This window comes from Drosophila grimshawi, unplaced genomic scaffold (assembly GCF_018153295.1).
Source record: "Drosophila grimshawi isolate 15287-2541.00 unplaced genomic scaffold, ASM1815329v1 contig_1377, whole genome shotgun sequence".
Taxonomy (NCBI): Eukaryota; Metazoa; Arthropoda; class Insecta; order Diptera; family Drosophilidae; genus Drosophila; species Drosophila grimshawi.
Genome location: NW_025062900.1, coordinates 24194168 through 24217929, shown reverse-complemented (window position 1 = coordinate 24217929; position 23762 = coordinate 24194168). Strand labels below are relative to the sequence as shown.

The window sequence follows — 23762 nt, the reverse complement described above, 5'->3', positions numbered from 1 at the left end:
TATACTTGTTGTATGTACGCAAACCTTAGGTCTTGTTTCAGTGCTTGACAGTCCTTACTAAAACTGTGTGTGTGTTTGTACTTATGTTGTGCATGTGTATACTTTTCAACTGTTTATATTGCATGCACCAAAATCAGCACTTGAAGGTTTGTTTTGATTGCTATTGATGCTCTAGTATTGAAGAAGTTGTTCACTTTCCACTTGGTTGTACGATATCAGAGACACACAGAGATACACAGTTTTAGAGATAATAAGAGAGAGAGACAACGTGATGGATGGAGACAGAGGCAGATAAGCGAGAGAAAGATATAATGAAAAGTCATTCAATTGCACTTCGATTGTGTGCACTTGTTCGTTATATGAAGTGAAGTGAAGAATGGAAGAAGAGTTACTGAAAGTCAGAAAGGTTATTGCATTGCAACAGTTTCAATTTCGTCTTGTTTGTTTTGTATTTTTTTTGTCTTTTGTCTAAGTAGTTGTAACAGATAGGAAATTAAACGCTTTAAATGGAATATGGTAAGATACAAATTGAAAAAGGGATATTTGGATTTTCGTTTTGTTTTACATGTGGCTTGGCTTGGAAGCAATAAAAACAGTAGCCGGAGAAATAAGGTTAAGGGTAGGGGTTTTTCGATCAAATACATTGCAAGGCAGTCAATAAAAATGCATTGGACATATAAAAAGTTAAATCCCTAACAATGAGACACAATCAATAATATCTTAAATCTTAACTCTTCGCTATGTATATAATGAGGTCAATAACAAATATTGGCCAGGCCTTTGCAGACGCAAATAAAAATAACGAGTTTTATTTATGAGCCATTTACACGCCATGCTGAAAGCGACAACTTCAACCCAAAATACATAAATTTTTAATTAAAACGACAGAGCAGGGAACAGGCTTGAAAAGCTGACAGACCTGAACATGAATGAAACAATATGGCATGGAACGGAACGGAATAGAAGAGAACAGAAGACAGAGTCGGGTGATGCCATCAATTAACGTCACTTTCTCCTCTTATACTGACTGCCTCTCTAATTTTCTGTGTCTCTCTATCTATATATCTATATCTTGCTTTCTGGTCACATCACGCGAATGTCAATGCCGCAAACGAGTAGGATCAAGTTGTGAGGAAAATGTCGACGAATGCATGTCAAATCCATGTCAAAATGGCGGACTTTGCCGTGACCGTAACAATGGCTATACCTGTACCTGCCAGCCGGGCTATCTGGGGGCTCACTGCGAGGTGGATGTCGCCGTCTGTGACACGGGTAAGTTGAGCTTGTTGCCTCCGCCTCATTGTAATCGCAAAGTATTGAAATTTTTTTGTGGTTTTGCTTCCTTACCGCAGGTACCGGTGCACGATGCCAGCATGGCGGCGAGTGTGTTGAGGGACCAGGACTAGAGTTCACTTGTGAATGTCCGGCCGGCTGGCATGGCCGCATCTGTCAGGAGGAGATCAATGAGTGCGCTTCCTCGCCTTGCCAAAATGGCGGCGTCTGTGTGGACAAACTGGCCGCCTATGCATGCGCCTGCCCCATGGGCTACACGGGCGTCAATTGTGAGGAAGAGATACTCATCTGTGCCGACAATCCCTGCCAGAACAATGCCCTCTGCCTCATGGAGGAGAATATACCCACATGCTACTGTGTGCCGGACTATCACGGCGAGAAGTGCGAGTTCCAATACGACGAATGCCAACTGGGACCACGTTGCATGAACGGTGGCGTCTGCATCGATGGCGTCGATACCTTCTCGTGCTCCTGCCCCCCACTGCTAACGGGCATGCTATGCGAGTGCCTCGTGGTGGGTGAGGAATCTCTCGACTGTAACTACACGGCTCCAGCGACACCTGCACCACCAGTGGCGCCCGTTACACCAGCCACGCTAACCACAACAATAGCACCACCCACAGTGCGACCGGTTACGCCACCAGAGACAACATTAGGACCACCATCACCACCAGTGACCATCACACCAACGGTAGAACCATCATCCGCCGGCTCATCTTCATCGGAGGAGACAGTGGTGGTTGTAAAGGTGACGGCAGCACCACCGGATAGTGATAGTCACAGTATAGTTCGCGAACACACAACACTACGGCCAGAGTCTATTACAGAGTCACCGGGGACAGCTGTACCCCCTACACCGCCAGCAGGCGGTGCTTCTTCATCCTCGTCCGCATCCTCCGAGGAAAGTCACAGTATCTATACCACCTTGCCACCCATTCCTACACCTGGCGTCGCCACCACCTCCTCCTCCTCCTCGGCAGAAAGTTCACCAGAGGTCGTTACCTTCGAGGAGTACACCACGGTGCGGCGATTCGATGTGAGTGCCAGTGGCAGCAGTGACACTTCCAGCGAGGAAGTCACCACCACAATGAGACCGACTGTACCACCTTCACCACCGAGCATAACCATTGCTGTGGATTATGCATCCTCATCGAGCAGTTCCGAATCGGTGGAACAACCCATACATATAACCACACCTGGCAGCATCTTTGTGCATCGCGTAACCACTTTTGAGACGAGCATCTCTGTGGATTACGCCCCAACACCAACACCCTATTTCCCACCAGAAACCACCAAACCACCTCCAGAGGAAACCACGCGTCATCTGTGGACCGAAATGCCGACGACTGCGGCACCTTTCTTCACGGAATACCCAGCCGAGGTACTCATTACCACACATCGCACCAGCGCCGGTAGATTCACCACAATGCAGCCACCAACACAACAAGAAACGACCACATCACCACTGGAGTACGAGCCACCCATTGTGGAGCTAACAACGCCACAAACACCGCACATTGTGGTCACCATTCTGGAGGGTAACGTAACAATGCCGACTACAACCGACTTGCCACCAGTGACGACCCACGCAATAGCAGGAACACCACTAATCGAAATTGAACCCTACACAACGCAATTGCCACCGGTAGTGGTAACCGTACCCATGCCTGTGGAGATAACAACGCCACAGCTGATGACAACGGAGGATTTGCTAGGACCGCCGGTGCCACCATTAATGACCATAGAACCACCTAGGGAGACAACCATTCCGCCACCCAGACCAGTGACAACTCCGGCACCCACGCCAATGCCCACGGAACCACCACCAACAAGCCCTTCCAGTCTACCTGCAGTCACTGTGCCTCCCACACCACCCTCCACCCAGTCGGCACAAACGTTGCCACCGCCTACACCATCGTTGCATGTCTACAGCACATCGGGACAGCCAGAGTTACCAACACAAACCAAGCCGCCAGTGACCGACAGTAGCGAGGAAACTGAGGGTGCCAATACAGTAGCCACCGGTGGTGGTGCTGTGGGTGGGGCAGAGGAAAAATCTGGTGATGTCGATTGCATTAAACTTGGCTGCTACAACGGCGGCACATGTGTGACCACCTCGGAGGGGTCTCGGGTAAGTAGTTACTCCCTTCTCATGTTTTCTACATCACAGCATTGAGTCAGACCTACCATGCTAATCGATAGGACTGTCCGTAACCGGTCTATTTATTTAATGGTTATGGCCTAAATAAAAACCGAAATAAACAAAGTGAACTTCCCCAATTTTCAATCCCATTGAGCGGCTAATTGGGTACGCAACTCCTGTTGCATTAATCCACTCTTGGGCCTGCCCTGTTTATATATTGACAAGTCATTAAATGGGCAAGAGTGTTCAAATTACTCCGGCAATAAGCAAATAAGAATAGCCACCATATTAAAACTAGCGTAATTGTGCGCACAGTGCTTATCCATTTTTGTCATGCCAACCAATTATAAGTAGCATCCGCAATAATTACGTGACAAATGATAGACGTTCATTCTTTCACAGTTTCAAATTAAATTTTTATCGCACAAACTCATGAAACTTGTATTTGGTAAATCAATCCTCATTAGTGAAAATTTAAGAAGCTTTAAGCACTGATTTAAATGGACTGCATCGTGTTGTACTGAGATAGGAACCACAGACAGGCTGGCAAGTCGACATGCCAAATACATATCTAAAGATCCCCACACTCACACTTATACACACACACTAGCGAGAATCATATGCAGATTTCATGTGTCTATGCCAATGCATAAATAATCATGTAGTTTGTCGGACAGCTAGATGTGACAAAGGGGCAAGCGGTATCAACAGACAACAATACACAGAGCTTGCAACATTTGTAAGCTTCCTTAGGCTGCAGCACAAAGTTAACACATAGCAGGCTTTTGGCTGAAAACACAGACCAAAAACAGCGGAGTGTTACATTAGCACAAGTCAAATCAAATCAACAATAATAATATTACACATGCGTACGCATGTACATAGAGCCCAAGGATTTTAATTAAATTCTGATTGAGGTATGAATATGTGCGAGAATTTAAATGGAATGTGAAACGACAATAACAAACAAGATATTAATTAGGAATACCAATTAAATAAATCAAAAACCAATTCTAATTTACTTTGTTATTAGATCAAAAAAGCTATTGTGCTGATTAAACTATTTATTTCATAGTAAATTTGAGTTGAGAAAAATAACGGATTTATCAAATATTGATAATGATTACAAACATGTGTAATCTTTCGAATTCTACATAGCTCCTATATGTTGTAATTATAGCACAGTTTATCGAATTATCTTTACCGTTACTATAATTTCCTGTCAGAAACTTCACATCTTTTCAAAAGAACCAAACTAGCTGTCAATTCCATGTGGAAGCTCTCATACTAACATTAACTGCCAATTTCAACTGAATACTGAATAAATGAATAGTTAAAAATCCTGTTGCCAGTTACGTTAAAATTTCAGTTAAAGTCTGGAAAAATAGCAAAGCTGCAAAATTTGTTTTACAACAAACAGCCTCAAAGCGTTCCCCAATTTACGACCCCATGAGATACGGATGAGTTGGTGGTCTAGCTGAAAACTATGCCTATTCAACTATTTATGAAAATACTTGCGGTTATTTTAGCAAAATAAAGTTTTTTGACTGGGATTTGGGCAACAGCAACAATGCCATTTTAAATTCATGTCTGACACAGTTAGCATCTCACTTTCCGCAAGAAAATATAAAAAGAGGCTTTGTAATGACTCATTATAATTACAGGAATACCAAGTGAAGATCCTGTTATACATTTAAATGCTGTATTGCTTTCGAAAATCTGCTCAGCTTTGATAAAGCTATTACATTTTTGACTGTCCGTAGATTCGATTTAAATGATAAGCATTTTTAGCAAGCATGGTTAGAGTTTTGACAAAGAGAAATGTCTAACGCCGTCCCCAGTTGGATTTTTAGAATATAATTTCAAAATCTGTTTTTATTGTATATATGTATGTACTTATGTTTTCTGTAGTTTCCCCAAGGTCTAGATTTAACAGCATAATAAAAGAGTTTGCTGTTTGGTCTTTTTATTTAGTTGAACATATTGGTCACAAGCACATAATAAATTTAGGCTAAACACCACTGGTCATAGTTTGGAAACTTTTTAGCACCGTTTTGACTTATGATTTTTCTTGCGGATAGTTTGACAAGTTAACTTATTTATAATTCCGTCCGCGAACAATACCTACAGATCTCCAAAGTGCACCTTTGACACTCTGACTCTCATAAAACAACAAACATACGCACGAGCACACACACACACACAGAGATACACCTACTAAAAAGAGAAAATTTAATTTTCATAACAAATTTAACACTCGAGTGAGTGACACAGACCGCAAAATAACTGAGAAAAGCAGAGAAACCAAAGAGCGCAGAGAATGGAGCCGTACACGAAAAACCTTACCAAAATGAATGACAGGTGTTAACGCAAATGTGTGAGAGTGGGTGAGAGATTGTGGCCTCGAGTGGAAATTGTTTCATAGAGCATATGCCACTTTATTGTTGCCAAATAATTTAACTAACTGCACAAACGCACATAGATGCCAAGTTCTCGTCTGTCTTTGTAGTATTTTTTTTTATTTTTTTTGTATCTTTGAGTTACGCTGGATGCTATGACAGACTGACATTCATGCATATTTATATTTGTATATAGACGGAACGAGAGGACGAGAAATTCAGAGGCTCTCTCACAGACGCACGCCGTAAGGACGCACACACAGACACTGTCAAACAGTTAGACAGACACTTACATATGTCAGCTGTCATTTCGTTTACCAAAGCGGAGACGGGGAGAGACAACTTATGAAAAAGCATATTTTTAACGTGTCTAGTCACAGAGCGAGAGTGTGTCTGTGTGTGTTTGTGTGCTGGTGTGTGTGAGAAGAACAAGAGAGCGAGAGCTGCAGCCAAAGTGGTACTCGCACTCTGCGAAAGTCACTCGTAAAGTGGCATTAAGCACATTTCAAGTGTCAGCCGCCGAGTTTGGGGTTTTCCAAATGTTTGCTTGGCTTTTTGCTCGTCCAACTCCCCCTCTTAGCTAAAACTGTTTCTGTTTCTCTTGCTAGCAAATTCAATGCCAAAAGCTGACGCCACTAATGAAAAGTTTGTTGAGCCTTTTTAAAGGTTCACCACAGCGCTGCGTTTCCTGTGTCCCGTGTCTGTGATGCTTTTGCGGCACATGGCATCTCTAAATGTTTCCCCATGGTCTCAGCTCGTTTCTATATCATAATGCGTTCTGAGTGTCGCACGTTGCTGAGAGCATCTGGTTCCCAAAAGTGGGTGCACTTTACTCATTTACACACCCTTTCATCATTTTCCTGTTGCCATTCAAAGGCACCTTGCTATTAGTTTGAGAGCCCGCAGTGCCCGTAAAGCAGTTATCTTATGTGTCCAAACAAATACACAAACAGAAATCTGGCTTTTGCAACGGCTAAGTTCAAGGGCAGAAGAATACGTTTGACATATATATAGATTTGACAGCAATAACAGAGAAATATACTCCTGGGTTACCAACATTCCTTTTGGCCACATTTAAATCGACATTGTGCTGAACAGCGCACGTTGGGCGCCATTAAGGGAATTATCTAGACTAAGGCAGTTCAACTTTTCGTGCAACATAATGAACTAACTAACTAAAGTTACGCCTTGAGTTAATTTTTCTTTGAAGACCATCTCTTGTTGCCAAACTTTCAAGTTTAAATTATCTTTAATATTCTTTTAATGAACGTACACAAAATACATTAATTGAAATGTTTCCAGTAGGCAAAACTGCGTAGAAGTTAGCGAAAGAATAAAAGTATGAACTAAGTGAGAGGTGGCACAAATATGTAACTATTGCTTTAAAATCTGTAAGATCTACTTTAATCACGATGTGAGGGTCGTAAAAAAAACGCAGCATAATTTAGCTAACGCAGAAAAAAAACATTCTCGTACACTTCAAATAATTGTTATGAGAGGGAACATCAACTGCAAGTGTGGGCTCCTTTTTATGCTGGCAACTTACAGACGACTGAGACCAGGGAAACTGATGTATGGAAAGTTTTCACATAAAATGCGCAAAAAAATAGTACTTGTAGTATGTAGCTACACAGTTTGTTGTCCCCTTGGGGCATGTGGCATACAACCTGACTCTGCAGGCGCCACCTCTTGCTACGCCTCTCAATGCCTTAGCATCAGGCGTTGATTTTTGTGTAATACTTTTCCTGAGCACAAAATACAAAATGAAAACAACAAGATTTTACGCTGTGAGATGGGAGGAGTGAGAAGGAATTTCGAAAGGTACTCGCGTAGCATTATATGTAATCTAATCCTTTGAATGCCTGTGATGCATGCATGTGCATGATTTGCCCCACAGGCCATTATTATTCCAACTAGCTCAAGGCACAAAACAAACGTGTGAGCTCATTATTTCTGGAGTGTGTGAGCTAGAATTAAAAAGTGTGCTTTCTGTTCTTAGACCTATTTTAACTAAAAAATATTGAAGAACTAGACGCCAAATACATTTTAAAGTGACAGCTTGACTGGTATGGAAAATGCCATAAATATATCGACATTTCGTCTGAGTCTTTAACATTAACATTCAGATAAGCAATCGAACAATTACCTAATGAAATTACAGTTTTTGGTGTTATATAAGTTGATGGAGAAACAATTACAGCAAACTCGCGTAAATTAGCCAAATGTATGTGCACTGAAGCCAAAGCCAAAGCCAATTGCAACAATTTTAATTTATTTTTGCGCACGCCAAAGAAAGTTTTGCGCCAAAAGACTCCGACAAGAATTGTGCAAGGCGGGCGAGTGAATTCTTTTAATAAGCAGTAGAATGGCTTACAGCAACAACAACACAGATACCAATAAATTGAAAAGCAATATAAATTAACTTTTTGGCTCGCTGTTCGGCTGCAGCTTTGTCTTGCTGCGTCATTGTCCTGGTTTTCATAATTTATTCCCCACCAAGGGACACTTAAAGTGCAACGCCACTGTAGCAAAACAAAAAAAAAGACCAACAGAAGCACCCAAAACTTTCGTTGCAACTTCTGCCACAAGAGCCCCCAGCGTAAAGAGACTTGGAAAGAGAACGACCCACAAGTGACCCTATCAAATTGAACAAATGAAGTGCAAGGCAACTGGGAATTGTGGACTGCGATAGGGCAAACGATTAACTTGCGACAATCTCAGGGACATACAGAGCGCATGCAAGAGGAATAGCGCGTAGAAGTAGGGAGAAATGGGAACGCACATAATGGAATTGCCATATGTTTAACCAAATATGAAATACTCGTTGCACTTACATCGAGTCATTCACCCTGTTCTGTACTCACTTTCATGATAGTTTTGCAAAGTTTCGCCTTGTTTCATACTTAACAAGTAAATGCAAATTGATAGTTTCCAACTGTAAAATCGGAAAGTTCAGAGTTTTCTACTTCTGCTTATGTTTTTGTGGCTTAATATCTTGTTACTGAAAAAAGTTGCGTAAATATTTACGCCTTCAATATATACCAAAAATATCTTAAAATACACTAATTATATTCTCCGAAAAGGGGTAGTTCCGATCCTCCTAGGAATATTTTATGTATTTATATTTTACTGTAGCATACTTTTAGATGCTCTCTGAATATATTTGCTAAACTTATAAATATTTTTTTCGTTGGTTGGTTCAAGAGTTTTTTTTTTTTTTGTATATTTTGGTTCTTGACGGTACCTGGAGTCAAAATATATTTAAACTATAAGAAGTGATCAGCAAACATTAAACTATAATCAGAAAGTATTTTTGCGTGGAAGTTGGCTTAAGTGAGCTATTTCGAATCAACTCTCAAGTAGGACCTCTCTTATGAAAGTCAAGATTGCCAAGCCTTTCCTAACATTTACATTAATATAAATATTTATTTATTTTATTTTGTCTTTTTTCATTTCCTTAGTGTGTTTGCCGCTTTGATCGCCAGGGACCGCTTTGTGAGCTGCCGATCATTATACGAAATGCGGCATTCTCTGGGGATTCTTACGTATCGCATCGCATCTACAAGGATATACCGCCGCACGAGGCGCTGGATGCGGTACTGCCGATGCATATACAACTGAAGGTGCGCACTCGAGCCACCAACGGGCTGATCATGCTGGCCGCTGCCCAGGGAACCAAGGGCGGCCACTACATGGCCCTGTTCCTGCAAAAGGGTCTCATGCAGTTCCAGTTCTCGTGCGGCCTGCAAACGATGCTGCTGAGCGAACTGGAAACGCCCGTGAATACCGGTCACGAAATTACCATTCGAGCTGAGTAAGTGATACCGCGCCGCCACGGAATGCAATTATGTGGTGAACAGTGTGGGTTCAAGGGCCGTGTCAGCTACTTCGATAGAAAGGAGGTCGGCATGTTAATTAACTTTTTTAATTGCGGCTGGCACGAGTGCAGCTGCCGCCGGGTCATCTAGCATCTAGCCGGTCAGCCGGCGGGCGGGTCAGCATGTGGGTCACTGTCATCGCAAAACGAGACTGTAAAAGAGACGAGCACGAAGCTGCTAGGACGATGGCCATTAAAGTTGCCTTATGTCGATTGGCATGCCGTTTGGCCACCACAAATTATAATGCTTCAAGTGTGGAATAAATTTCATTGTTTTCGCGTTCTTTTTTCTTCCTACTACATTACCCGAACTGCTGGTGCTGCTGCTGCTGCTGGTCCTATGCCCGCTGCCCCCCTTTGCATTACATCAGAATGCTCCTTGTGCGCCGCACATTGGACGATCCTTGGCTTCGCATTCATGCGTAATTAGTTGGCGTAGTTGGTTTTTGGCTCAAATTTAATTTGCCGCATTTTCTGTGCTCGCAACGGAAACGGAAGTTGAATGGCTGCGAAGGTCTCCAGCCCGAGAGGAGAAAGGCACTGACACTGACGTGGAGGTTTGGGGGCAGAGTATGAGACATGCCACAGCAAGAGTAATGTGGGGCTCGTGCGTAATTAATCGTTTAACTAACAGTTCCTGGAATTGCAGCACTTTCAAATAAGAAACGTAATGGCGTAAAACACAAGTACGATAACAAAGGCATAGAGCTTATGTGTATCCAAAAAGGGGCGGAAGATTCGTAGACATTTTGGATTATTTTATGCTGCAGATAAGCTCAAAATAAGTTGGCCAAAAATGTAAAGGCAGATTCCATTTAATGGAAGAGAATTTCATGCAAGTGTTTGCACACACACTTGCGAGTCTACTCACCCAAAGAACTTTTAATTTTTCAAGTCTTTTTGGCGCAGCCTCCTTAAACGCAGCCTCCTTAAACGTTTATCGGGCTAAGCAGCTAACATTATTGAAGTAAGCTTTCCCAAGTGTCACTTGTACACACAAATGCTCTTAAAGTGTACACAATGCAATTCTTGAAGTTAGTTAAGATTAGATTAGGCATACTGCTTAAGATTGACGGATATGCTCAACCCTAAATTCAAAGAAGAACCAATACATTCACATATAATTTTTAATATAAACACACATTAACAACATGATTTCTGATTGACAAAACAACAAAAACGTGTCTTATACATAATTACATGCGTACACTTTACTATTATAGCTCGTGCTATGAATACAACCGCAAAATCACATTCTGCTCATTTCTATTTTAATTGCTTGCAAACTGCCTTTCTCATTAGGCATTCCAGTTGAATTTGTAGCTTAAATATAAACAAACTGAAACCTTTAAGCACACACACAATCACATATGTGAAAGCAGAGCATCAGATCAATTCCATTTGTGAGTAATTCGCAAGTTTACAATTCAGCCGAGTGCAATTACTTAGTACAGGGGTCATCTGATTGATGATGCGGGTAGACATATGGAAAATGACCAAGTAATCATTTTATAAAATCAACAAGCAAAGGAATGAATTCCCTCGACGCAGCAGCAGCGACGAAAGGCATAAACAGCACATTAAGGAATAAATATATCAGTCAAATACATAGGTCGGTTGACCCCCAAATACTGGCAAAAGAAGAAAAGAGAATAACACCAGACTGGCCTACATAAATTATTTACGGCTGAAGCGAGATGGCAATAGTAATAGCCATTTGATATCTCTTTTCATCTTGTTTTTATGACTATCGAATCGACCACAAATTTACTTTTTAGCACTTGTTCCCTGCTCGGGGCATGCTCATGTGGCACAAAACTGGGTCCGCCAGTGGATTTACGAGCAACAAATTTATGTTTGTTGCCTATTTTTATTTGCCTTGCGTGCTTAATGGCCATGGCCAACAGAACACTTCACTACCACCAACCGACCGAGCTCTACAGCTCCCACTCCTTTAGTCCTTCGCCCAGAAGCGATTTAGCGTCCCCCAGTAGCGACAATGGCACTGAACGTAGACCTTCAATGAACTAGTTCCCGACCCACATACAATTATGATTGTCCTGCGGTGAAAGTCCGTTTTCAACTTTTGCTATTTTTGCCGCGTTGCTGCCTTTCGGCAGATTTTGCCAGGGTTGTGTCGTGCCTAATGAGCCTAATGCTCCACTCAATTGACATTTTACTTAAGGATTTGGGCAGAAATCCGTGTAATTAGAAAGCAATAACAATTACCGTTGGGCGCTCACAATTGTGGAGCTTTTGCTTGAAGGTCCTTTTTGCACTCAGCCCATTTCATTTCGTTTCATTCCCTTCCATTTTGTATTATGCAAATCAAATTAACTGCAATAATTGCCGCAACTTGGCCGGAATCTTTAAAGCGAGCTATACAAAAAATGCTGTTAACAGCAAATTGAATTTAATTGTGCGCATCAACAATGGAATTTTGATTTATTATTAAATCAAGCGCAGCTAATTGAACCAAAAACAATATTCTCTTAGGTATCGAGAGCTGTGCGAATATTCTTTGAGTAGTTTACTAATTATGAGTTTGTTGGCATTGACTGCTGCCAAGAGTTAACTGTGAGAGTCTGAGAGGATCAATAAAAACAAAATAGAACGTTGCAGTCGGGCGTAACCGACTGCGAAATACTTTGATACCATAAGTTAGTCCAGCAGATAACAAGTAAAAAGGAACAGGGTGGGTGTGCCAAGAAATACTGTCCAAGTTTGTCTTTTAAATTACGGTCGACATAAGCTTGTACCGTTCCTTCGAAGCTTGGAACCGCAGCTCTTAAATTACGGAGACATGGGCTATTGAAAATTTAGTGGCCGTGGCCGAACAAATTATTATCGAAGGTTCCTAGTAATCTTCCTTCCAAGTTTGGTAACTGTAGTTATTAAATTGCGGGAGATATAGGCTTCTGGGAATTTTAAATATATAAAAACTCAATCCGATCTGGAAATCATTTCTATATTCATTTGCTATACCCCACACGCGGCACATGTATCTCTATACGCTTTTGAAGTCAAAAAATGTTGCTATTCGAAACTGGAAACAAAAAACAGTTACGATAAAATTTTGTGTCCAATTGTTGTCTCGATTTTCACATTTAATGTCACCATTTAAATGTAATGGACGAGCTGAGATATGAATCCCCAATTCAGATATTGGACAGAATACATAAATGCGAACAAAGAAATCAAATCAGATCCGCTTTGGCCAAAGTGTTATACAAAAGGCATCCACATAACGCCAGGTGACATTGGCCCCACAAAACAATGCAAACATTCCAGACCCAAAACACCAACAAAGCAACAACAAATAAGAAGATTTTTGGTAGGGTCGAAAAAATGTCGAATTGGTTTTTGGTTCCTTGACAAGCGAAACAAAAATTTGACAGTCGATTGACATTACAGGCAATTGGTAGTTCTGGGCTGCACAGTGGATCGATGATTATCAAAAATTTATAGTTACACAGTCATAGATATGAGCAACAAAAAAATAGATGACAGAGTTTTATTGAGGAAGAAACAAATTATGAGCTGTGCAAAGCAAGTCACATTTTAGTAAAAAAAAAACGTCATAATACAAAACCAATATATGGGTGCTTGTTCGCCATTTTGTGCTCACTGTTGCTAAGTTGGAGGACCATAAAAGGTCAGCTGGGAGAAAAAAAAACATGCCTGGTGCGGGAGTTTATGAGGCATCTTTGTGCGGGCGTCATAAATATTTGCCCGCTTCAGCATGTTGAAAATAACTTTTTCTTCTTTTATTTATACATTTTTGTTGTATATAAATCTATACTTTATCCCAAGGCGAAAAAGAGTATATTAGTCTTACTTTCAAAGTCGGTCTGGCTTTTTGCTTAGAGATTTTAACTTGGACTATACACGCTTATAAATAGGCATCAAGCAGAGCGTTGAAATGGGCTTTGCATCGCCCACAAAGTCACAAAAAACTGTTTTATGTTTTCAGCACTCAAATTAGAGAAGTTATAATGCTGATGGCATTTGTCAAAGGATAGCATTTAATCCTTGCTTTAGGGGCACAGATTTGAGAACAGAGAACTGTGCAGTCGGTTTTTCCGCTCTTTCTTTTCCACTTTTTTTTGTGCCGAATACCCCACGCAACAAAAGGCAGCGAAAAAGTTGCCCGCAGTGTGCGGCATATTAAATATTTTATATGTGCACTACCGACAGGACTACCAAATGGGTACTGAGCTTGAATTGGGGTTTGTGGTGGGTGGGGAACTTTTATCGTTGCTCATCCCCTCAAATGCTTGTGTGCTTTCAGATTGGACTTCAGCCGCAATTATACGCACTGCAACGCTTCGCTGCTCGTCAACGACACGTTGGCCATGTCCGGAGATCAGCCGACATGGCTGAAACTGTTGCCGCCACGTTTGCATACGCCGGAGGTCATACTGAACACTTGGCTGCATTTGGGCGGAGCACCCCAGGCTCCAATTGGCCTTATTATCGAACTGCCGCCAGCCCAAAGCGGCACTGGCTTCACCGGCTGCTTGCATACTCTCCGCATCAATGGACAGCCCCGCGAAATATTCGGGTAAGTCTTCCTCATATGGCCAATGGCTATGGCCGTCATTTAGTCAGTCAGTCAGTTAATCAGTAGACTAGGCGAAGTTATGACGCTGCCTCTTAAATGCTTATGCCATAAACGCAGCTGCCTCGCAGCACCACAAAGTTGCAGGTAGAGCTGAAGAAAAGCTCGGCATAGATGAAGTAAAAAAAAACTGTGTAGGATTAAATGGACAATAAGCCAGACCCGGCGTGGGCAACAAAAAAGTTGTAACATGAAAAGAAAGTAAGCCAACGAAATGCCGCTAAAGAAGTAAAAGGAAGGAAGAAAAAAAATATACTTCAATGAATGGCATGAATAATTAAAAGTCAAATCCAAGCATTAAACAAATAACTCAAGAGTGGTTAATGAATGAATTGCTTTCAGGATTTTAGGATGAAATTACCGATGAAATGAAAGAACAGATCAATTATAAAGTGCAATCTAAAACAAAGTACAACTTAAGATAATATTTATCAGTTTACGCCAATACGATGTGAATAATACTATTTGAAGTTATCAGTGTAATATACTTAATGAGTAAATATTGGATGCCCCAGCTTTAGTTTCTTTTTTCCGAGAGCACCAATGGCAATCCAGTTAAAGTTGAATAATTTGAAATATTGAATACAATTGATTGGCTTAATTCTTTGACAACTTAAGACAGCAAGCAGAAGGCAAACAAAATGTAAGCATTAAAAGAGCATTAAGTATTTCACAAATTGTGTTACATTGACAACGATTCAACGATTGAAGAAGCTGCAGATTGAATGAGATTCTCTCGCGGGGCGACAATTGCGGAAGCCATTTGTCAGCGCATTAAAACGCGCTCACAGACAGCTGGTCAGAAAGACAATTTGACAATCAGACAACCAGACAGTTGGGTTGCCATCGAAACAACAATGGGTAATGGGTTAGAGGGTAGTTGGCAAAATGACGCGCTGACAACTGTAGGCTAAATCGAAAATGGCGCACAAGAGGCCAAGCAATTTGAGTGCCAAACAATTGGTATCCATCCGAATTAGGCAAATCGTGAAATTTCAACCTTTTACTCTCCCCTTGACCTGACCCATTGTGACCATTTTAGTGACGCGCTGGATGGCTTCGGCATAACGGAATGCGGCTCATTGGCATGTTTGTCGAGTCCATGTCGCAATGGCGCTGCCTGCATCAAGATCGAATCAAATGAGCTGGACGTGAGCGGTGACAAGGCTGAGAAATGGAAATGCAAATGCCCCACAGGATATATGGGGCCGACCTGCGAGATATCCGTTTGCGAGGACAATCCTTGTCAATATGGCGGCACTTGCGTCCAATTTCCGGGCAGCGGCTATCTCTGCCTCTGTCCGCTGGGCAAGCATGGGCACTATTGCGAGCACAGTAAATTTCACATCTTATTTACCAAACATTTCCTTTTCAAATGATAATTTTCTTCAGATCTCGAGGTGGCATTGCCCTCCTTCTCGGGCAGCGTGAATGGTCTCTCCTCGTTTGTGGCGTACACGGTGCCCATTCCACTGGAGTATTCACTGGAGCTGAGCTTCAAGATATTGCCACAGACAATGTCGCAAATTTCGCTGCTTGCCTTCCTCGGCCAGTCCGGTTATCATGATGAGAAGAGTGATCACCTGGCCGTTAGTTTCATACAGGGCTATATAATGCTAACGTGGAATCTTGGCGCGGGTCCACGTCGCATTTTCACCCAGAAGCCTATCGATTTTCGACTGGACGCTCCGCGTGTACCCTACGAGATCAAGGTGGGTCGCATCGGTCGCCAGGCCTGGCTATCGGTCGACGGCAAATTTAATATAACGGGCCGCTCCCCGGGCAGCGTCAGCCGCATGGATGTGCTCCCCATACTATATCTGGGCGGACATGAGATTACCAACTTCAATACGCTGCCACACGATCTGCCGCTGCATTCGGGCTTCCAGGGCTGCATCTATGATGTGCAGCTGAAGGCCGGCCAGGTGACGGTGCCACTACAGGAAACGCGTGGAGTGCGGGGTCGCGGAGTGGGACAGTGTGGCACGCGTGAGTGTCACAGACATGCCTGCCAGCACGACGGAGCCTGTCTGCAGCATGGAGCAACATTTACGTGAGTACAACAATTGATTGGTATTAATGGTTTAGGTTGTTCTGACCTTAATTTGGTTAAAGTCCATTAAAACTGGGAACTCTCTCGGTGCCTCAGCTCGTGTATATATTTATGAGGTATGTTTTAATGGGAATGCGGATGAAAACTAAATCTTCAATTGCAAACTTCATTTAAAATATGTGCATTAAATTATAAATTCACATTTTGAATGAAATACCTGGCAATATTATTTTCATATATATTTTTGGCGAATTGAAATGTTTAATCAACTTAAAGGTAATTTCTATAATTATGCATTTTAATCAATCTATGAGCAAAGTGGCTTATATTCCCGATAAGCCAGTACTACCGGGGACAGATGTTAGCAGATGAACTCTGGTCTAATAAACAGTGTTATATAATCATTGGCGTGCCCAAGATAACCTTTCTTTCTTGATTGATATAAGCGTTGACTTACCTGTCGCCTAAGACTCGTCTTTCGGTTGATTAATCCTATGGCAACCATATGATATAGTGGTCCTATCCGCTAAGCTCCTATTGCTCTTAGTCTGAGGGAACTCTGCCCATATAAATCTAAGATTTCGGACAGACGGCTATTTCAACTCATCCAGAGTTGATCCAGAATCGAATTAAAATACCCTGTACAAGGGTATAATAATTATCTTATATCGTTAAATCAATATTTTCCCACACAGCTGCATCTGCCAGGAGGGCTGGTATGGTCCACTTTGTGCACAGGCCACAAATCCCTGCGATTCGTTCAACAACAAGTGCTACGAGGAGGCAACTTGTGTGCCGCTCGTCAATGGCTACGAATGCGACTGTCCGGTGGGACGCACCGGCAAGAATTGTGAGGAAGGTAAGTCCGGTATAATCTTCCTGTGAGTATATACATAGTCTATAATAGTGCAACTTTACTTGGTGTAGAAATACGTTCACTTAGCGATGTCTCACTGACCGGTCGTCGTTCGTATCTGGCCGTGCGTTGGCCGTATCTGTATGATAATAGCGATAAGTTGGGCGCCAAGCGATCCCAAATGGCCAGCTATCGCAACTTTACCAAAAAGCTGATGCCGCCGAAGCCTATCTCGACGCCCAGCACACATTTTGTGATGAAGCTGCTCAACGAGGTGGAGAAGCAGCGCAGTTTCTCGCCGGTGCCGCTGATGGGATCCAAGACATTCGAGGAGCACCATCGTGTGCAATTCTTCTTCATTGAGTTCCAATTGCGTCCGCTCTCCGAGCGTGGACTGCTCCTCTATTTCGGCACACTAAACAACAATCTGGACAAGAAGATTGGATTCGTTTCGCTGTCGCTGCAGGGAGGCGTCGTCGAGTTCCGCATCTCGGGACCCAGCAATCATGTGACCGTCGTCCGGAGTGTACGCATGTTAGCGATTGGCGAGTGGCACAAGATCAAGATGGCGCAACGTGGACGTTGGCTAACATTGTGGGTGGAGGGTAGTGCCTCCTCAGCGCTGGCACCCTCCGCAGAGGTGCTGGTCGAGCCCGATTCGCTGCTGTACATTGGCGGCCTCAAGGATGTCTCCAAGTTGCCACACAATGCAATCTCCGGCTTTCCCATACCTTTCCGGGGCTGTGTACGCGGCCTCGTCGTCAGCGGCACTCGCATTGTGCTCAACGAAACCAATATCATGGGTGAGTGAACGATTTATGATATATGCTCCAGGCTCAATATAAATTTAGGTAAGACCGAAATCTAATCACAAACTTTATTCTCTTTGCATCAGAGTCACGCAATATTCGCGACTGTGACGGCACAGCCTGTGGCGGGGATTCCTGTGAATCTGGTGGCCATTGCTGGCTGGATGAGAAGCTGCAGCCGCACTGCATCTGTCCGGAATATGCCAAGGGCGATCGCTGTGAATACTCGGAGACGTGCAAGCTGATTCCGTGCAAGAATAACGGACGATGTTTGCGCAGCGGTCGCTGCTCCTGTCCCAATGGCTGGGGCGGCTTCTACTGTGAGATTGGTGAGTAATCTAACTCTGGAGGTTCATTGACCTCGCAGCGAATGTAATTGAAAGTTTTTTGGAATCGCTATGAGCAACTATTTATTTTATTTTATAATTGCCATTTCGTGTGTTGGTTTGTCGTTTCCTGCGGGGCAGCGGGTTTCGCGGCAGGTAATTCGTCATCGAATTAGTCAGGCAACAGATGTTTAGTTAGTGCTTAATGTCCGTAACAGCAACAACAAAAATAGCATCAATGATTTTTTTTATTTTAGTATGACTTTATAATTTATTAGCGGTCAGGGCAAAGATAAAAGGCATAAATCATTTCACTTGGAAATCTTCAGAAACGAGTTTCATAAATCTCCATAGCAAAGTTGAACTTCAATGTGTCAGCAAAGTAAAAGTTCGTTTTGATTTTATACAGTAGCTACCGCAAAGATTTTAAAAGTCAGATTAGTTGACTTTACTTCAGATAGAAATTGCTTCAATCTGATGTTTTCTGTTCATCGCCCAAAACAAGTTTTCAATTTTGAGTGCTAAAAGCAAACGACACGAATGCAAAAAAAATAAAATAAAAAAGACACAGATCTAACACAACAATATTATTATAATAATTAGAGGGGGAGAGCCGAAAACAAAGCCATTAACAGCACCGCTAATCTTATGGTTCAGTGCGCAGCGGGGTCAGGAAGTGTCAAAGCAAAGACAAAAAAAAATCACCCACAAATTAGCGATTTAGAATTTGTGAATATGAATAAAAAAAAAAAATAATTTGCATTGTTCAGAGTAGAACGTGATTTAATAATAGAAAAAGCATTGGAAATTTGACCTATTTGTAAAGGTCGTTAGCTGAATAAAGCGGATACAACACCGCTTCAGGAATTACAAACAAAAAAAATGACTCATAGACAAACGTGCTAAAAATATTTTTATAATAAATAAATCGACCATCTGCATGTCTCGTTTAGATGAAACCTACTCAATTAATTACAATATATGCTTCTATATATTATAACTTTTTTGTTATAATTTGACAAACAAATTTGACGTTCACTTATTGTCAAAGTGGAAATTTTAAATGTTTTTGAGAAATATTTTTATAAATATTATAGATGCATTACAGATTTTTCTTAAGCGCTTTCAAGTGTTACTGAAGCTATCAATCTCAATTTATCCTCATTGTGAAATTTCCTTCGAGGTTTATAACCTCCAGAACTAATCTCATCATTGCTTATGTATGGGATCATTTTCAAGATCAACTGCGAATATCAGCTGTGTACATGCAAGTGTAAGTCCAGGCCATAAAAGAGTATCATGATTATTCGTTTTGTGGCCAGGCTCGGTTATTCAATTGCCAGTTGGCACACAATCAGCTGACCGGCTGGCTGACTGGCTGGCTGGCTGGCTGGCAGCCTTTCACTTATTAGCAAAGTGAATTAACATGCCACTAATCACAATAAGCCATAAAAAAAGAGCTGGTGAAAACACGAAACAACAAGTGCAACCAAGTTGACTGGCTGCAAATGAAAGAAAACAAAACGCAAATTCATAACAAGAATCAAAGCGAAAAGCAAAAGCCAAATCAGACCAGACCAGACCACAGCGAAACAAGATGTAGACAACAGATTAGACCCAAGAAGAAGCACTCAAAAGAAGCGGCAAACGAGATCAGGGACTTGCAGATGCTCAACGGCAAATGGTATAATGAGCTAGCCCAGCTGAGATGACGAAGATGATGGTAGCACGAAGGAAATAGTGAAGCTTCGACATGACGAACTTTAAATACACTTTGCAGACATATCAAATTCTATGTGTACAATATAAAAACAAATATTTAATTGACTTATTAAAATTTTGGTGATCAAAAGATTCGACAAATAATTGTTCAAATCTAGAAGTAAATGTTATAAAATATCAATGTAAATATGTTCTAAGTTACAACTGACAATTAGCAAATAGCGAGTAAAGTTGGTTGTGAAGTTTTGCCAGAAGTAGACCAAGATTAAATACATACTCTATAATCGTAATGGGGTCTTGTTCCAATGCGTTGCACAACTCGTGCTACCCTCCGAAGTGGCATAATAATAGTGACGACGTTGATTGTGTTGCTGCAACATTGTTTGCCGATGCTGTAATTCAATTATGCACTTGTACATGCAATATGTTTAATGCAATTTTAATTCAACTCCCTCCACCTCCCCGCTCTCCACCTCTCCGCCATCTAAACTGGGATCTCTTTTACAGCGCTGAGTAAGCCGACAACACCAAGCTTCCGGGGCAACAGTTACCTGATCTTGCCGCCCCCTCGCATCCCGATGAAAGACAAGCGTCGAGGGCCATCGCTCTATGTGCGACCGCGCGAAGCCATACAAATCTCACTGAACTTCTCCACCATTGAGCCGGACGGTCTGTTGCTCTGGAGCGAGCACAATCACCAGAAATTCCTCGGCCTCGGCCTTGAGAATGGCCATCTGAAGCTGGCGAGCAATTTATTGGGCAGCAACAACGACACCGTTCAGGCACCAGCCAGCGGCTTCATCGCCGATGGAGCCTGGCACGGCACCAGCGTCCTCCTGGATCGCACTCGACTCGAGTTGCAACTGGATGGCGAGGTGATATTCACCGAGCGATTGCCGGAGCTTAATCGGCGCTCACCAACCAAAACAACAACAACAACACCGACTACAACATCTTTGCAGCGACAGCGAGGAGGTGGCAAGGAGCCAACGATTAGCTATGAGGATATTTTCTATTTGGGTAAGTTTGTGGGCAGTGAAAACAGTAGATTTTCTCCCGCCAAATTTGATTTTCTTTTTAAATACGATAGCTGTTTGGCATTCGTTAAATAATATTTTAAGCTAATATGGCTTATTGACTGTTATTGTTTTAATCAAACATATTTAGACTACTAAGGCAACTTAATTTATTAAAAATATTATAAATACTAATTAATCAAAAGGCGAGTAATTTCAATTGCATTGTGACGTCACAATATTGTTTTAATACTGACAGCTATAACATCTGAATTTGGTTCATTCTTCGCGTGTGTGTTTGCGTCATTAATTAAAATAAGCAGTTGTTTGCACACTTACCTTAAAAACCGCTCGTCTGTTTTTCGATCACTAAAACTCAGCTTAATTGATTGCCCAAAACTGAAACCGATTGCGGTAAAGCGAATTTTACGCCGGTCGACGATGTCGAAACTGCAAGTGTGCAACCGAAATATAAATACGAATAACTGTAGGCTAGAGCAGGATAGATGCGTATTTTCATCACTGCATGTGAACCATTTAGCGGGGGAGAACGATGTTGCCTCTGGAGTTACTTTATTCAAACCATTGTGCAATTCTATATTGTAATACTTTTCAAATATATTTATATTTGCGAAATTTTTAAATAAATCACCACCAACATTTCATAGAGCACAATGAACGAACAATCGCGATGCAGGCGCCGCGTCTACAGGGGTATAAACAATTACTAAGCTTGAGTTAATAGAGATGGACGACGGCGCAAAACATCGTACCGATTAAAAATATCGCTGTTATGCTCAAATGATCTGTTATTTTTGACAGGTGCTTAAAAGCCAAGCAAAAGTGGGCTTGGAAACTTAACCTGAGCAAAGCAAATTAGTTGTTATATTTTTGTGTTAAACATATTTCATTAGAGTAAAAATTCCCATATTTTGATGTTTAGTATTTGTTCTGCTTGTATATAAGCAAATATTATGATCAGCACTGTTAACGCACAGCTGACTTCAGCATGTTTTCCTTTTGGGCAAAATGTTAATCCCGTTTAAATTTTCTGGTCAACAGGTGGATTTCCAAATCAGGACTCGGTGAGCAAACGGACCCAAGGACGTTACTTTGAGCCATTCAAGGGTTGCCTGCAGGACATACAGTTCGGTGCAGAGCCAAAAGCCGTTATAAGCGATTTCTCGGCATACCAGGGCGAGAACATTGGCTCCTGTGATTTGCACGGCGATGAGCCGATTGTTCTATAAGTCGACAGACGAATCAAGAAAGAAAGCGAAAACAAAACGAAATAGACAGAAATAAATTGTGTAACCAATTATTCGTATATTAATTGCATTGCACTCGAACTTTCAAGTGAAATTGAAAAAAGGCAAGCAATACCGAAAATTAGGACTTAGGTTAAGTATTAAGGGAATTTATATCAGCAGAACAACCCCCCTTCAAAAAGATGGAAATTACTCAGATTGGGGGATGGCGCTAAATGGAGCAAACGAAATGGAAAGTAATTTTGTAAATTTTATAGAAATAACTGACAAAAAAGAAGAAAAAAAAAAACAACATTTTTAGATTTAAAAAAAGAAATGAAATAAAAATCATTCATTGGAAATGATATTTAAAATGTGGTTTATCAATAAATCGAAGAATGAACTAAGAAACACTTGAACAAAATTGTAGTTTAGGATCTAAATCTAGAAAGAACAAAAATACCAGATACTTCTCTTACGTAAGTGATATTTAATGTGGAATAATGATAAACATGAAATGCATATGACAAAGAACGAAAAGATCCCTTCTCAATTAGTAACTTTTAAAACTGATATATACATGATGTACTATATTGTTTGTTGAGCCAATTTTTGTTATACAAGTGTATAAGCATTTGTGTTCTATATTTGTGTATATCTATCTATAACTTATGTGTTCTCTACCAAATATTCTATGTACTGCCCCTAAAACAATTTCTGCCATTTTAATTTTATTAATATTTTGGATAAAAAAAAACTCAAATTTTTTTTAGGTTTAACATTGTTTTCATGTTATATTAGCATAATGCTACTCAAATTGAAAGCCATTTAGTTGCCTTGTAGTAAGTTAGTGTATAACTCTCGCTATGATTTTCTGTTTTTCAAAACAAAAAAAAACTACTCAGAAAACTTTGACTCTTCAAATAAATTATGAAAATTATACAATACATCAAATATTATTCTTATAAAGTGAAGACAAGTAGCGAAAACATATAAAAGATTAAAACAAACATATGTGTATCGAAATATATATATATATATATAAATATATATATGTATATATACATATATACAATACTTTATTATACAATTAAATGCAAGAGTATCAAAATAAAAACAAACAAAAAATGTAACCGAAATTACATTAAGTATGTACTAATTATTTCGAGTTATAATTTCAAAATAAAAAATAGAATGACTTAATAGGCCTAATATGCTTTTTACATATTTTTTTACATTTATTTAAAGGTAAGTTCTTCTATATAAGTAACAATTTATTTATGAATATTTTTCTGAAGATTTCGCCACATCCCTGTTCGATTTAAATAGATAACAAAGGCAAAGCGATTTTATTTTTCCCCTTGCTTGGTCTTATTAGTTAACAATTTCTGATGATTTTG

General features: G+C 41.0%; 2 protein-coding genes across 3 annotated transcripts in view; one reads left to right on the top strand and one right to left on the bottom strand.

The window, feature by feature from the left end:
• LOC6566509 (MKRN2 opposite strand protein) overlaps window positions 1-21774 on the bottom strand; it is a 55290-nt gene extending 33516 nt beyond the window's left edge. For both annotated transcript variants that reach the window (XM_032739615.2, XM_001993361.3), the window contains exon 1: window positions 21455-21774. The gene's annotated coding sequence lies outside the window, so the exon portion shown is untranslated. The remainder of the gene's footprint in view (window positions 1-21454) is intronic.
• LOC6566507 (protein eyes shut) lies at window positions 1152-22365 on the top strand. The gene is made up of 11 exons (XM_001993359.1): window positions 1152-1272; window positions 1353-3424; window positions 9297-9649; window positions 14004-14276; window positions 15376-15668; window positions 15726-16386; window positions 17082-17245; window positions 17314-18045; window positions 18138-18380; window positions 20607-21119; window positions 22178-22365. The coding sequence occupies exons 1-11, from the start codon at window positions 1152-1154 to the stop codon at window positions 22363-22365; spliced, it is 5613 nt and encodes a 1870-aa protein (XP_001993395.1).
• The last annotated feature ends 1397 nt before the right edge of the window (window positions 22366-23762 follow it).

Excerpts from the sequence above, each read along its gene's own strand:
- LOC6566507 (XM_001993359.1), top strand. The coding sequence starts at position 1,152 with ATGTCAAATCCATGTCAAAATGGCGGACTTTGCCGTGACCGTAACAAT. Across the intron at positions 1,273-1,352 it reads TGTCGCCGTCTGTGACACGG|GTACCGGTGCACGATGCCAG; the intron begins GTAAGTTGAGCT and ends TCCTTACCGCAG. Across the intron at positions 21,120-22,177 it reads TGAGGATATTTTCTATTTGG|GTGGATTTCCAAATCAGGAC; the intron begins GTAAGTTTGTGG and ends TCTGGTCAACAG.